Below are 16,531 nucleotides of genomic sequence, written 5' to 3' on the forward strand. Positions count from 1 at the left end.
CACCCGCCGGCTTAAAAAATTTCTTCGCATTTCTGTTCTGAATGGGCACCCTTCAATCCTTAAGTCATGCCCTCTCGTACTAGACTCCCCCACCTTTACCACATCCACTCTGTCCATGCCTTTCAACATTCAAAATGTTTCTAATGTTGGTCCCCCCTCATTTTTCTAAACTCCAAGGAATACAGTCCAAGAGCAGACAAACGTTCCTCATATGTTAACCCTTTCATTCCCAGAATCATTCTAGTGAATCTTCTCTGTACCCTCTCCAACATCAGCACATCCTTTCTTAAATAAGTAGCCCAAAACTGCCCACAGTACTCCAAGTGAGGTCTCATCAGCACCTTATAGAGCCTCAACATCACAACCCTGCTCCTATGCTCTATTCCTCTAGAAGTGAATGCCAACTTTGTATTCGCCTTCTTCACCACCGACTCAACCTGGAGGTTAACTTTAAGGGTATCCTGTACGAGGACTCCCAAGTCCCGTTGCATCTCAGAACTTTGAATTCTCTCCCCATTTAAATAATAGTCTGCCCATTTATTTCTTCTGCCAAAATGCATAACCATACACTTTCCAACATTGTATTTCATTTGCCACTTCTTTGCCCATTCTTCCAGTCTATCCAAGTCTCTCTGTAGACTCTGTTTCCTCAGCACTACCAGCCCCTCCACCTATCTTTGTATTGTCAGCAAACTTAGCCACAAAGCCATCTATTCCATAAACCAAATCGTTGATCTACAACATAAAAAGAAGTGGCCCCAACACTGATCCCTGTGGAACACCACTGGTAACCGGCAGCCAACCAGAATAAGGTCCCTTTATTCTCACTGTTTCCTGCCAATCAGCCAACGCCCTATCCATGTATGTAACTTTCCTGTAATTTCCTTGTAGAAAACATGATGTAGTTACAGTAACAAATTGTTTGTTAAAGGAAATAATCCATGATTTGGGATCCCCTGGAAACTACCTACTGACGATGGTACCCATTTCTCTGATAAGGTCATTAAAGAAGTATGCCAGGCTGGATAGATTGAAAAGTCAGGAGGACAGGGTTGAGCTGGGCTCGATGGATTGAAAAGGCCAGAGAACAGGGTCGAGCTGGTTCTGCTCGCCGCTCTGCAGTACTTACACTGCTCTCCACAGTACTGAGGCTGTGGGCTGCTCTGTGCTTTGTGGCTGCGAGCTTCATGACAGTTTGCCCCACTGTGTGATGAACTGAGGCTGAGATGAGAGTGTGGGCCTGTTCTGGCTGCTCCGGGCTTCATTCTGAATGCTGTTGTTTGCTTTTATTGTTCGAACAATTTGTTTTTTTTTCCCCTCTATGCATTAGATGGTTTCTAGTCTTTTTTTTAAAAAGAGTTTTTTTGGATTTCTTGCATTGTGGCTACCTGTAAGGAGACAAATCCCAAGGTTGTATAATTTCTATGTACTTCGATAATAAATGTACTTTGAACATTTCCGTTGTAGCCACCATCCTCAGTCGGCTAGTGGAAAGGATGAATGGAACAATTTAAGAATAAACTCAAAAACTTCTATAGTTGTACCATGGAGATCATTCTGACAGGCTGCATCACTGTCTGGGACGGAGGGGCTACTGCACAGGACTGAAAGAAGCTCCAGAAAGTTGTAAATCAAGTCAGCTCCATCTTGTGCACTAGCCTACAAATTACCCAGGACATCTTTAGGGAGTGGTGTCTCAGAAAGGCAGCATCCATTATTAAAGATCTCCAGCACCCAGGGCATGCCCTTTTCTCACTGTTACCATCAAGTAGGAGATACAGAAGCCTGAAGGCACACACTCAGTGCTTCAGGAACAGCTTCTTCCCCTCTGCCATCCCATTCCTAAATGGACTTTGAAGCTTTGGACACTACCTCACTTCTTTAATATATAGAATTTCTGTTTTTGCACGATTTTTAATAACCTTTTCAATATACATAATTGATTTACTTTTATGTTTTATTTTATTTATTACTATTATATTTTTCTCTCTGCTAGATTATGTATTGCATTGAACTGCTGCTGCTAAGTTAACAAATTTCATGTCACATTCCGGTGATAATAAACCTGATTCTGATTCTGAAAAATGTGTAAGTAAATTGCATTAAAGTGGAAGCCAGTGCTGCCTTTTGGTTCTGATGACTATTCGAGCCACTGCTAATAGAACCATCGACTTATCCCCACATGGAATCATAATGGGACGGCCATGCACCTGATGTGCCACTGGGAGTTAAGTAGATGGATGTGCAAAACCTGGACGAGGGTACACTGGACTATTGTATTGCCCTTTTTATAAAAAAAAAAAAAAAATTCCAATTATTATCAGCGGGTAAAGGAAACCCAGCAACTGATGCTAACTGCCATGACATTGAGCCTGGAGATTGCGTGGTGGTGCAGACATTTAACAAAGAGCTGTTTGGAACCTCAATTTGAAGGACCACTTCAGGTATTGCTAGTCACCAATACAGCCATCAAAGTAGGAGAAAAGCAGTTGTGAATTCATGCCTCTCACTGTAAGAAGGTGCCTAATGACATACAAAATAAAACTACTGAGAGTGTAATGATGACGGATGAATTAGCCCTTGTTCTTTCTCTGACAGGGCAAGGAACCACGAACACTTACTTACAAATACGCAAACAGGACCAGTGTCTCAAGCTACACCCACAGAACACTGGAGGAACTCAGCAGGTTAGGCAGCATCTTTGGAAAAGAGTAAACAGCCGATGGTCAGGCCGAGACCCTTCAGGATCAGTAGCTCTTCAAGCGCCTGTGTTTGTATGGCTGTCCTGGCACATGAAGAGATAGGTGTGCCCCTTTTACTCATGTTCAATGAAATAGAGATGAACTGTTACTTTAATTGGTCCAAGCTCTCTGATCTGCATATGTTTAGTTTCTGGTACAATGGTGATGGGGCTGAGAAACAGAGACCCCCCCTTGATATGGCCTTGGTGGAGGTTGGGAATATAAATTTGGAAACAATGAGTGTTTCAGAGTATGGTATACCCCCATATGATAATGCTAACCCCAGGGTAAAAGGACTTATTGTTGTCCCTAGGGAAGGTAACACTTGCCTATGAAACTGGTAAAGCTGCACGGGAACCAGTTAACATGGCATCAGCTTTGGAAAAGTTAGCCAACGAAACTGCGTATGCTCTCGATCAAACCCAGTAAGTAATATCTAAATTGTCAGAATTGGTGGTGGTCTGTACGGTGGCATTGCAAATCCAAGTGGCAGTGGACTTTGTTTTATCCAATAAAGGAGGCACGTCAGAATCAGGTTTATTATCACTGACGTGTGTCGTGAAATTTGTGAACTTACCAGCAGCGGTTCAATGCAATACATAATACTGTATAGAAGAAGAAGAAAAAAGTAATAAAGTAATAATAAATACATTAAATTACAGTATAAGTTTATTGAATAGATTAAAAATCACGCAAAAAAAAAACGAAATAAAATATATTTAAAAATTGAGGTAGTGTTCATGGGTTCAGTGTCCATTTAGGAATTGGATGGCAGAGGGGAAGAATCTGTTCCTGAATTACTGAGTGTGTACCTTCAGGCCTGATGGTAACAGTGAGAAAAGGACATGCCCTGGGTGTTGGAGGTTCTTAATAATGGATGCTGCCTTTCTGAGACACTGCTCCTTGAAGATGTTCTGGGTACTTCGTAGGCTAGTACCCAAGATGGAGCTGGCTAAATTTATAACACAATGCAGCTTCTTTTGGTCCTGTGCAGTAGCCATCCCACACCAGACTGTGATGTAGCCTGTCAGAATGCTATCCACAATAGAAGTTTTTGAGTGTATTTGTTGACATACCAAATTTCTTCAAACTCCTAATGAAGTGTAGTCGCTGTCTTGCCTTCTTTATAACTGCATCGATATGTTGGGACCAGGTTAGGCCCTCGGAGATCTTGACGCCCAAGAACTTGACTCTGCTCACTTTCTCCACTTCTGATCCCTCTATGAGGATTGGTATGTGTTCCTTCGTCTTACTATTCCTGAAGTCCACATCGGCTCTTTCATCTTACTGACGTTGAGTGCAAGATTGTTGCTGCAATACCACTCCACTAGTTGGCATATCGATACGCCCTCTCATCTCCATCTGAGAATCTACCAACAATGGTTGTATCATCAGCAAATTTATAGATGATATTTGAGCTATGCCTAGCCACACAGTTATGGGTATAGAGAGTAGAGCAGTGGACTAAACACACACTTCTGAGGTGCACCAATGTTGATCATCAGCGAGGAGGAGATGTTAACACCAATCCACACAGATTGTTGTCTTTGCTTAGGAAGTTGAGGATCCACTTGCAGAGGGAGGTACAGAGGCCCGGGTTCTGAACTTCTCAATCAGGGTTGTGGGAATGATGGTATTAAATGCTGAGCTATAGGTGATGAACAGCATCCTGACGTAGGTGTTTGTGCTGTCCAGGTGGCCTAAGACCACGTGAAGAGCCACTGAGATTGCATCTGCTAGTGACCTATTGTGGCAACAGGCAAATTGCAGTGGGTCCAGATCCTTGCTGAGGCAGGAGTTCAGTTGAGTCATAACCAACCTCTCAAAGTATTTCATCACTGTCGATGTGAATGATATTGGGCGATAGTTATTAAGGCAGTTCACGTTATTCTTCTTTGGCACTGGTATAGTATAATTGTTGCCTTTTTGAAGCAAGTGGGAGCTTCTGCCCATAGCAGTGAGAGGTTGAAAATGTCCTTGAATACTCCCGCTAGTTGGTTGGCACAGGTTTTCAGAGCCTTACCAGGTACTCCATCAGGACTTTCGGCTTTACAAGGGTTCACAGTCTTTAAAGACAGTCTAACATCGGCCTCTGAGACAGAGATCACAGGGTCATCAGTTGCAGCAGGGATCTTCACAGCTGTAATTATATTTTCCCTTTCAAAGCAGGCACAGACGACATGTCAGGAAATGACAAGATGGAAGGAAAGTGCAAATATACCTGTAACACTGAAGTCTTTATGAATTTATAAACTTTTGTCAAGTGTAATGTGACAAAATGGAACCTGTGTGATCCCAGAGTGCTTTACTGATTTGTTGAAGCATTCATCTTGCAAGTGGGGTGTGTGTTTTATAGCAGGATTTATGTTTATGGCAGGGAGTGTCTTGACAACAGAGAAAAATAGGACACAGGTGTTGTGGGGGTTGGGGGAGAAGCCTTAAAAGACAAATGGACTCATTTAATATGGATACAGATAAGGAAGAAGTGTAATTATGGGATGGAGCATCCTCCAAGACATAAAGCTGATGAATTACTGGACTCTGTAAACATATAAAAATGGTCTGTTTTGAGTTGTAAGATTGAAGCCACTTACCAACAACTTAATGTATGGAGGTAGACTTCCCTTGCAAGTAATAAACAAGATTATAATTTGGTCCACTCTGATTTTGTTGTAGTTTGTTACTGTATATTAGAACACCTAGCTGAATGGTACACTGCACACCAAACTGTCCATAACCTCCACTACTGATCCCATTAACCTCTTTATTTGACCTCTTCTTCTGACCTGTGAATTGAACTCCCCAGGAAGCTGAATGATTGAGGAAGAACCATAGAGCCTGGCTGATAAAATGTAACTGACACCGCGAACAAGCTCTGAAAATAATAGCGCCGCATTTAAAATGCCACATCCTCTGCAATACCCTGTAACAATCAGATGAAACAGCTACCCTGTTCACTTTTATATTAAAGTGATATGCAAGGACGTCACCCAGATACAGTGCTCCAAGATGACAGAACAATATACAGTAATTATTTACCATCAGCTTAATGACATAGAGTCATAGAGAAGTACAGCACAGACTATCCCTTTGGCCTATCTAGTCCATGCTGAAGCCATTTAAACTGCCTGCTCCCATCAACATAGCCCTCCATACCCCTACCATCCTTGCACCTAACCAAACTTTTCTCAAACGTTGAAATCAAACTCACATGCACCACTTGTGCTGGCAGCTCATTCCACACTCACAGCCTTCTGAGTGAAGAAGTTTCCCCTCATGTTCCCTTTAAAGTTTTCACCTTTCACTCTTTTAGCCACCCTGATGCGCCTCGGTGGCAAACACCTCCTCCTATGTAATCTGCAGGGTCCATGAAGTTGATGTCGCTTTGGCTCACTTCTATAGTCTCTGTGTCCATCTCCCGAGTAAACACAGATGCAAAAAGATTATTTAAGATCTCCTACATCTGTTTTAGCTCCACATATGGATTAGCATTCTGGTCTTCCAGAGGACCACTTCTGTCCCTTGCAATCCTTTTGCTCTTAACATATCTGTAGACTCCCTTAGGATTCTCCTTCACCTTGTCTGCCAGAGCAATTTCATGTCTACTTTTAGCCCTCCTGATTTCTTTCTGAACTGTTTTCTTGCATTTCCTGCACTCCATAAGCACCTTATTTGTTCCTACTTGCCTATTCCTGCTATGCACTTGCTTTTTTCATAACCAGGGCCTCAATATTTCTTGAAAACCAAGGGTCCCTACCCTTGTTCTCTTTATCTTTTATTCCAACAGGCACATACACGGTTCTTTGGGGCGCTGTGCTGTTTTCATGGATGTTTGTGAAGCAGATGAATTTCAGGATGCATATTGTATACATTTCTCTGACATTAAATATACTCGTTGAAATCTATGGTACTCTCAAAGTTTTGCTTTTGAAGGCCTCCTACTTACAAAGTAAATAGCCTGAAAACTTTGCCAGGACACAGCCCGCCCCAAGCCACACTTGCAGATCATTTCTGATACCATCAAAATTGGCCTTAATCAAATTTAGAATCTCAAACCGCAAACCAGATCTGTCTTCTTACATGTTTATTTTGAAATGTTATTGTGGTTACTAGTTGGAATGTGTTCCTCTATACAAACTTCTGTCGCCTGTCTTGTGTCAGTCCCTAATAGATCCAGTATCACGCACTCCCTCATTGGGTCGTCTTCATACTGATGAAGGAAATTTTCCTCAACACATTTGATAAACACTATCCCATCTAGTCCTTTTACAGTATGGGATTCCCAGTCATGTGGAAAATTAAAATCACGTACTATAACATTATATTTCTGGCACCAGTTTCTGATCTCTTTACAAATTTGTTCTTCTAACTCCCCCTAAGACTTAGCCCATTAACGGGATCATATCTTTCTTAATCAATAGATGAATTCTTCTGTCTGTCCTGACGGAGTACTGCTGTGACATTTTCCCTGACTAGTAATCCCACTCTGTCACATGTGAAATAATGGAACCCCAGAATATTGAGCTGCCAGTCCTGCCCCTCCTGCAACAAGTCCCACTAATGGCTACAACATCATAATTCCAGGTGTTGATCCATGCCCTGAGCTCATCTGCCTCTCCTACGATACTTCTTGCATGGAAATACATGCAGCTCAGGACACGAGTCGCACCATGTTCAATCTTTTGATTCCTGACTTTGAGGAACATCACAACCTCGCCACTAACTGTTCTGGCAGTCTTGTTCCCATCCCCCTGCAAGTCTACTTTAAACCTCACTATGCAACACTAGCAAACTTTCCTGCCAGGATATTAGTCCCCTTCCAGTTCAGGTGCAAACCATCCCTTCTGTACAAGACCCACCTTCCTTGGAAGAGAGCCCAATGATCCAAAAATCTTATGCTCTCCCCCCTACACCAACCTTAGCATTGTGTTAAACTGTATATTCTTCCTCGTTCTAGCGTCACTAGCCGTGGCACAGGTAGCAATCATGAGATCACAACCCTGGAGGTCTTGCCCCTTAGCACCTAACTCCCTGAACTCTCTATACAAAACATTGTCACCTGTCATTGGTACTTACATAGACCACAACCTCTGACTATTCACTCTCCCACTTGAGAATGCTGAGGGACTTGATTCAAGATGTCCCAGAACCTGGCACCTGGGAGGCAACGTACCATCCAGGAATCTCATTCTCACCCACAGAAGCTCCTTTCCGTTCCTCTTACTAGTGAATCTCCTATCAGCAACAGCGTGCTGCTTCTTCTTCCCTTCTTTTCTGAGTCACAGAACCAGACTCAGTGCCAGAGACCTGACTGCTGTGACTTTTCTCTTTTGGTCATCCTTCCTCACAGCATCCAAAGTGGTATACCTGTTGTTGAGGAAGTTGGCCACAGGGGCACTCTGTACTGGATCCTTTACCCTTTTCCCCTTCCTGACTGTCACCTAGTTTCCTGTGTCCTACACTTTGGGTGTAACTACCTCTCCCTATCACACCCTCAGCCTCCCGAATGATCCAGAGTTCTTCCAGTTCCTGCTCCAACTCCTTAACGCGGATGGTTCGAAGCTGCAGGTGAACGCACTGCTTGTAGTTGTAGATGTAGTTGTCAGGGACACTGGAGATCTACCTGCCTTCCCACATCCTGCAAGAGGAGCATTCAATTATCCTGCCTGGGGTCTCTACTGTTTTAGCTGAGCAAATGTAAAGAAGGGGAAAAATTAAAAAGAAACTATCTACAGCTTTTCTTTTTTGCATTTTCTAACTGAAGCTTCTCCTCACTTTTCCCTCGAAGAGTTAAAGCCTCAAAATCACCAGTTTAACTCTGTCCACTCCGAAGATGACCGTTGCGACTCCTGATCTCTATATACATTTCTAAGGTTACACTTCATGGATGAGGATTTCCTTAAACAGTGCAGAAATAGTTAGCCGTTACCCTTTGTCCAACCAGGATTAAGACAACACCGTTCTGCTTTGTTTTTATGTAGGAGGAAGAATTTGGGGTCGATATGTCAGATCATAACAAAAATATCCCTTGATCCAACCAATCAGTCAATGTTGAATCTCCTCAAAGGTCATTTCTACCCACATGTTGTGATTAGTAAACATTATTATTTAAGTCCATCCTCTGTCCTGGGCTGGACTCTCAAGTTGTCTTCAGGTGTAGCCCATCTTCAAATGCCTTCTAGGCTAAGATACTTTCGCTTCCAGGGATGAGGACTTTAGAGCTTCTGTGGTGTTTCTGTAGCTCTGGGTTTTTATAGGATGGAGTTGCTCGCCCCATGCCCAAACTATCTCTCCTTTCACAGCCGGGCTGGGGACCATCCATGGCAGAGTTAGTAAGCATTCTAGGGACCAAATATTTGTATATCCACCAGCACTTGCATCCCTAGGAGATTGATTTCTTTGAGAAGAGGCCCCACAGTTCCTTCGTTTAAGAAGCACTTAATTTGGAACTGTCACGTACCCCGTGATGGGTTAAAGAACCAGCAGAGATGGAAAACACTTTGGAGTCCGGTATTGCTATAAACTTATAATACTTATTAGTAACTATGCAATACAATAATAGTAATGTGGATAAATCAAACAGGTTAGCAAATGATTATATATAAGTAAGTGTGGAATTTATATGAAAACCGAGCTTCTTCAAGTCTAGTGGTAAATAGATAGTCTTACGATAATGAGTAAAGTTCAGTTCAGTTTGTGGTATTGAGTTGAGTAGTGATGGAGAGAGAGAGATTTGAGTCTTCAGGTGAGCTGCCGTTGTCCTCTGAAATCCTTTAAAAATCACCGACTGACCACAACAAAAGGGGCTGTTCTGTGGTGGAGCTATCGACCCAGGCGAGGGTTGGAAATACAAATAACTCCCCACCGGTCACACCCTGTTCACACTGCAAGAGCCACTGATCGATCCACCTAATCGATCCTCCAAAACCCACTTTTTCTGCAGGCACAACAAAGCTCATTCAGTGTCCAAAATCATGTGTCTCAGGTCTATCATCTGACCTTCTATTTATCTCCCCGCACTGAGTACCCACTGTCACTCAATCAGCTCCTCCCTTCTCTCTCTGTATAAGAATGTAAAAGCAGGCCACGTTCTTGTAGAAATGTAAACATCCTGCTGAAAAATCATAACACCATCTCAAAGTAGTCTTCATCTCTCTCTCTCTCTCTCTCTTAAAAACAAGATGTTGGTGTTAAATAACTCTCTCTTTCTCTTTTTAAGAAGCTGTCTGTTCTTGAGCATCTTTCTCTCTCTTTTCAAAAGCACAGTTCATAGGGGTAATTCAGGACCCCATCACAGGAACCAGTAGGGAGTTGAGTCCAAGATTGCCAACCCATTCACAGAAACTGTGTTTGATGTGCTTGCTGCTTCTACTTCACCACGCTACCAGAGGGGGGAGCCTGCTGCTGTGGGGAGTGTTGCCCAGGTTCTCTGCGTTTTGGAAGTGGACTTGGACCATAAAATTTATCTTTCAGTCTTACAGTTTTAATATTGTTTTTTTTTCACCTAATCTTCTCATTTTTGGTTTTTTTTTGCAGGGGGGTGGATTTGGGGGTCGATGTTCCTGATCCATTTTGATTTATTTGCATGGGCTGAGGGATTTGGGAGTCAATGTGCCTGATCTATTTTGCTTGGTTTTTGTGCAGGAGAAGGGATTTGGGGGTCAATGTGTCTGATCCATTTTGCTCGGATTTTGTGCGGGGAGGAGGATTTGGGGGTCGATGTGCCTGATCCCCATTTTGTTTGGCTTTTGAGAAGGAGGAGCGATTTAGGAGTTGATGTGCTTGATCCGTTTTGTTTGGTTTTTATGTGGGAGGGGGAATTTGGGGATCGATGTGCCTGTTATGTTTTTGTTTCTTTTGTGGGGAGGGGCTATCTGAGGGTTGATGATCCTGCTGCCTTTCTTTCTTGGTTTCATGGCTACCCAGAGAACTGAAGAATTTCAGAGTTGTATACTTCAATAATAAAGTGAACGTTTGGACCTTTTGCATCCGGTTTTACCAGTTGTACCGTCAATCCAGATGTTCCCAACCTGAGGTCCACGGACCCCTCGGAAAATGGCTTAAAAAAGGCTGGGAATCCCTGAATCGATCTGAGTGCCATGAAAATGTTCTCCGACACTGTGGTATCAGAGCCCCTGTTCCCGGTGCAGATGGTGGGTCATAACAGAGTGATAATTCAGCCGCCTTTTGAATGCAAACCTCCCCTCTTTCTGAGCTGCTGTGGCTGATGGTTTCTGCAGCAGTGACTGATCCATGTCTGTTCCTCTATGCCAGTGCTGGTGGGACACTGTGTCTTACATATGTTTACTGTGGTAGGTTCTATTGCGTCCATGGGAAGAGAATTCTACAAATTCACTACTCTTCTCATCTCCATCCTAAATGTATCCCACTGAATACTGCCATGTCCCATAGTTCTAGTTTTGTTTACCTGTGGAAACAACTTCCCTTATCTTATCTATCCCTTTCATAATTGTGTATGCTTCTATGACATCCCCTTTCATTCTTCCAAAGTCCAGTGAGTATAGTCCCAGGTGACCCAATCTCTCCTCATAGGCTAACCTCCCATCTCTGGAGTCAACCTGGCTGTATGAAGTAGCTCACACAAAATCCTGGAGGAACTCAGCGGGTCAGGCAGCTTCTATGGAAAGAAATAAACAGTCGACATTTTGAGCCGAGACCCTTCAGCAGGAACGCATGTTTGTGGCTGTATGAAGTGTTAGGTGCTTTCCAGTTTGATTTTGTTAACCTAAACATTCTGGCACTGTTGATTTTCAGGCCACCGTTAAAGGTTGACTTCAGTGGACAATAGATCCCTCTGTTTTCTTCACTTAACATTGCAACTCCTGGATTGTTCAACCACACAGTTCTGAAGTATTTCTCATATTCAGGGACGTTCTGCTTACAGAACTACCTTTCCCCAGTCGATTGGTATTGGGCTTTGTTCATACAACCACATCTTCTTGTTTGCATTCCAACTACTTTATATATTTTGCTTATCCTTGCCTTTGTCAGTATGAACTTTCCACATCAACTATCTAACCTGACGAGGAGATAACATAGTGGCCAAGTCACATACAGTAGATTCCAGTTAATGGGGCCATCAGTTAATCGAAACAGCCGTTTATTTGGGACAACTCTTAAAGAATAAAATTAATCAAGTAAGTAGCCAGGTTTCTTTTTGCTTACTTGGGACACTATGCCACTTAATTGGTACAGGAAACTGTTGCCATACAGCTTCAAACTTGTGTCAGTTGTGTCTGCACTTGTGTGACCAATGGACACAACTCTGTGCTTAGGGTGAACGGTTTTTAAATAGCACCAGTTGTGTGTACTCTTGCTTTTATTGGGGAGATTCAAAAATGTGAATTTTTGATAATTTTGTTGTTTATTTTGAAAACAGTCCATTATCTGCACTAGGCATCTGCGCTGATTTTGTTCATTTTCAGTCAATCAAAAGAACATGACAACACACACTGGATGAGTTCTGCCATTGATAACTATTAGGATCTAATACACAGTTTATTATACTGTAGTAGTATTGAAAGTGTTCTGATTTGTTCTGTATATCATTTAAATACATAATTTGTTACTCAGTTATTTTTATTACCTTTTTAACTATTTCCGTGAAACTCGGCTAATTGGGTAGTCCGTAATTGGGCCAAAATGTATTGTTCCCAATGTATTCTAATTAACCAGAGTCCATTGTATAATCTTAGCATGAAGGAGACCAGTCCAGGCTTTTGAACCTCAATTTTTAGGATGTGCTTTTTTTTTGCCTACAGAACTGCCACTTACTAGATGGGTTTTGTTTCTCGCACCATTCCCTGTAAACTCTTGAGATTGTTGTGCATGAAAATCCCAGGTGATCAGCATTTTCCGAGATACATAAACCATCCCATCTGGCACCAAAAATCATTCAATGGTCAAAGTCATTTAGATCACATTTCTTCCCCATTCTGATGTTTGGTCTGAACAACTGAACATCTAGTCCATGTCTTCATGCTTTTATGCATTCAGCTGCTGCCACGTGATTTGCATTAATGTGCAGCTGTACACTAAGTGTACGTTGTGAAATTTGTTGTTTTGCGGCAGCAGATTTCATGATCAGCCCTCCCCCTTCACTTTCTAGACTGTACATGCTTCCCCATTTGTCTGTTCTACCTGCCCCTTATGTCCTAATGTATGAATCCAAGCTTGTTCCCTCCCACAGAGGGTTGCATTTCATATTGGAGGCTTGCGGCCAGTGGTGTGCCACGGAGATCAGTGCTAGGTCCTTTATTGGCTTTCATATATATATTAATCATCTGGAAGAGAATGTTGGTGGCATGATCAGTGATTTTGAAAATATCAGCAAATCCTCCCGGGAGGGGGGAGAAGATGGCGGTGCGACGACAGCGCGCGTGGCCACTTCAGTGGTGATGTCTGTTATCTGTCAAGTAGGGGACCGTGCACAATCCTGATTTGATGGAGACAGACATGAGAGCACAGCGGAACATCTGGAAAACTTCTGAAATGCCTGCTTTGCTGCAGCTGCTACTGTGTGGTAACCGGAACCTCCGGAGCTGAAGGCCCAGAAATCCTCGGCTTTGCGTGTTTCAGCAGCCGGGGAGAGGTCGAAGGCACTCGGCAGAGGATGGTGCTCGGGAGGCTGTATTGGAGGGGCTGGTCGGAGGCTCGAAGTTTTCGGATGGACGGACTCAGGGTCGGCTATGGTCGGCTGCTTCCAAGGTATCGGCAAGTTGACGATGCCTGGAGGTTTATGGCAGGGAGTTTCTCCCTTTTGCCGCCTGCTATCGGGGACTCGGGAGTCAGTCGACTTGGGACTTTGAGGATATTTTTTACCGTGCCTATGGTCTGTTCTTTATCAAATTATGGTATTGCTTTGCACTGCTGTAACTATATGTTATAATTATGTGGTTCTGTCAGTGTTAGTCTTTGGTCTGTCCTGTTTTCTGTGATATCACTCTGGAGAAACATTGTATCATTTCTTAATGCATGTATGCATTTCTAAATGACAATGAAAGAGAACTGAGTGTTCTCATAATCTAAAAAAAAAATTTGGCGGTATAATGAATGGATAGTGGAGAAGCACACACACAAAATGCTGGAAGAACTCAGCAGGTCAAACAGCACCCATGGGAAAGAGTAAATTGTCAACATTTCAGGCCGAGACCTTTCTTCAGGACTGAGAAAGAAGGGGGATGATGCCGGAATATAAAGGTGGGGGGAGAGGAAAGAGGCTAGCTGGAAGGTGATAGGTGAAGCCAGGTGGGTGGGCAAGGTCAAGGGCTGGAGAAGAAAGGATCTGATAGGATAGTCTATCCTCAGGGTGGAGGAGCAGCACCTTATATACCCTCTGGGTAGTCTCCAAATTGATGGCATGAATATCGATTTCCCCTTCTAGTACACAAATTCCCCTCCCCCCCCCCCCCAATTCCCCACTCTAACTTTTTACTTCTTCTCATCTGCCCTCGTGGGTCCCCTATTCCTTCCCGTTCTCTTTTGGTCCACTCTCCTCTCCTATTAGATTCTTTCTTCTCCAGACCTTGACCTTTCCCACCCACTTGGCTTCACCTTTCACCTTCCTGCTAGCCTCTTGCCCTTCCTCCTTGTAGGTAAAAAGGGATTATTTAAGCTGGCTATTTTATTTGGTTTGGCACAACATTATGGGCTGAAGGGCCTGCTGTGCTGTAGTGTTCTATGCAACACACACAGAGGGAAGGCCAGTCCTGCTGAAGGGTGTTGGCCCAATATGTCAACTGTACCATTTTCCACAGATGCTTCCTGGCCTACTGAGTTCCTCCAGCATTTCTGTGCGTTGCTTTGATTTCCAGCATCTGCAGATTTTCTCTTGTTTGTACTTTCTATGCTTTACGAGGACACCGGGTGTGAACTCCTTGGCAGTACAAACCTGTTGCATGAAATCAAATCCTTTCATTCAAATACATTTGGTCCAAAGTCAGAGTGAGATTTGTGGAAGTGATTGCAGTTCATTAATCAACATCTTTTTTTTCCTTTCAGGGAGGCTGGTTGAAGCTCTGATATTGTCCAACTCCACTTCCCACGGTCGTGGTTCCACCATCCAGCTCATCTGTAACGTCAGTGGAGATCCTCACCAGTATCAATGGTGGAAAGACGGAGGGGAAATCTCCCAGCCTTACCAGCTGACAGACGGTAATAGGACTCTTGTAATCATGAAGGCTTCAAGACGTGACTGTGGAATATACACTTGTGTGGCAACCAATCCTGTCAGCTCCATCCAGTCAGACTACACCCTGACTGTTCTCGGTGAGTTTAATTTATGTATGACGTTTTGAGTCTAAACCTTGTGGTTAGCTGGGATTGGTGGGATTTAGAATGCACCCTGTGCTGATTACTACAGCAGCAGAGAATTAAGGTTCACAGAAAGGTGACAGTGCAGCAAGAGGCCATCACGTCCATCAGCCCTGTATTGGCTCTTTGTCAGAGCAATTTATTTATTCCATTCCCCTGCCCTTTATCCATAGCCCTGCAAATTCTTTTCTTTCATACACTTTAATAGCTCCCCTTTGAACACTACAGTTGAATCTGCTTCCGTCTGAACCAAATTCAGTGCAGGCTCTAGCCAGCTTTGCTTCTCTTGCAAATTATTTCTCTTCTAACTCATGACCCTTTCCATCTGCTGTTTTACTCTTCACGTTTTAAATTCCCTTTCAGATCCTCTTGCAACTTCCTCTGTTCCAAGTCGAATAAACACAGCTTCTACCATCTGCCCACTTACTCAAGTCATTCCACAATTTATTCTGCACCTCCTCCAAAACATTCATACACAGTAGTTATTAAAGTCTGGTACCAAGACTGTGTCTTTTATTAACATCCCTTGTAACATTCCTCACCTTACACTCAAATTACAGAGACCAGTAACCTGCATGATTTTAGATACTTCCTCAATTTGCTTAGCCACTTTGTTAGGATATCCCGGATCTTTCTCTTTAGAGTAGAACAGAACTTCATTGTCATTGCATTATGGTGACAGTGAGATTGTGGTGCCCCATTTAGAGCTGCATGCTCTGGTGTACGTAGCGACCTCTTCTTCCTACCAGAAATGGAGCATAGAGCATTTCTTGGCATTAAATTTCTTTTGCACCTACTTGCCCATTCCAGCAGCCTGTCTCTATCTCATTGAAATGTATTAGCCCCTTCACAGTTCAAGACATCTCCAGGTTTTGTGTCGTCTGAAAAGCTAGAATGTGTACATCCACTCATAGTCGAGCATTACACCCTAATAGGTTGTTTTATAAAGCCACGGTCTTGTATGCCTTCTTTGCACTGCTGTGGAGAGAGTGAAGAGCACAAAGTTCCATGATGGACGATCTAAGGTGCTCGTTAGTCAAGAAGGTACAGTAGCATCAACACTTGAGTCGTGCCCCGATTCAAACAACTTTCCACAGGAGCAGCATCAAGAAAGTCCTGTCTGGTTGTATCACTGTGTAGTACAGAAGCTAATATTTACCGGGAGCATTGTACACGAAGCTTTGTTGATGATCCGTATCACCTGCTCCTTCATCTCCTTGTCCCACTACCATCAGGAAAGAGGTACAGGACTTTTCACAGTATGGTAGTAATTTTATGCATTGCACTGTACTGCTGCCGCAAAGAAAAGCAATTCATGACACGTGAGTGATGACAAACCTGATTCTGATTTGGGTCTGGATTGTGGACTGAGAGTGGGAAGGGGGCAGAGCGGGAGCCACCATGGTTGGGAAAAAGGGGAGGGGAGGGAGCGGGAAGTACCAGAGAGACTTTCTGTA

The 16,531-nt window shown here is 43.3% G+C and overlaps 1 protein-coding gene across 1 annotated transcript in view; it reads left to right on the top strand.

Moving 5' to 3' along the window:
- LOC140198133 (uncharacterized) overlaps positions 1–16,531 on the top strand; it is a 73,783-nt gene that overhangs the window by 19,282 nt on the left and 37,970 nt on the right. The window contains exon 3 of the mRNA XM_072259085.1: positions 14,763–15,029. Coding sequence (XP_072115186.1) covers positions 14,763–15,029 — 267 coding nt within the window. The remainder of the gene's footprint in view (positions 1–14,762; positions 15,030–16,531) is intronic.

Source organism: Mobula birostris, chromosome 5 (assembly GCF_030028105.1).
Source record: "Mobula birostris isolate sMobBir1 chromosome 5, sMobBir1.hap1, whole genome shotgun sequence".
NCBI classification, from domain to species: domain Eukaryota; kingdom Metazoa; phylum Chordata; class Chondrichthyes; order Myliobatiformes; family Myliobatidae; genus Mobula; species Mobula birostris.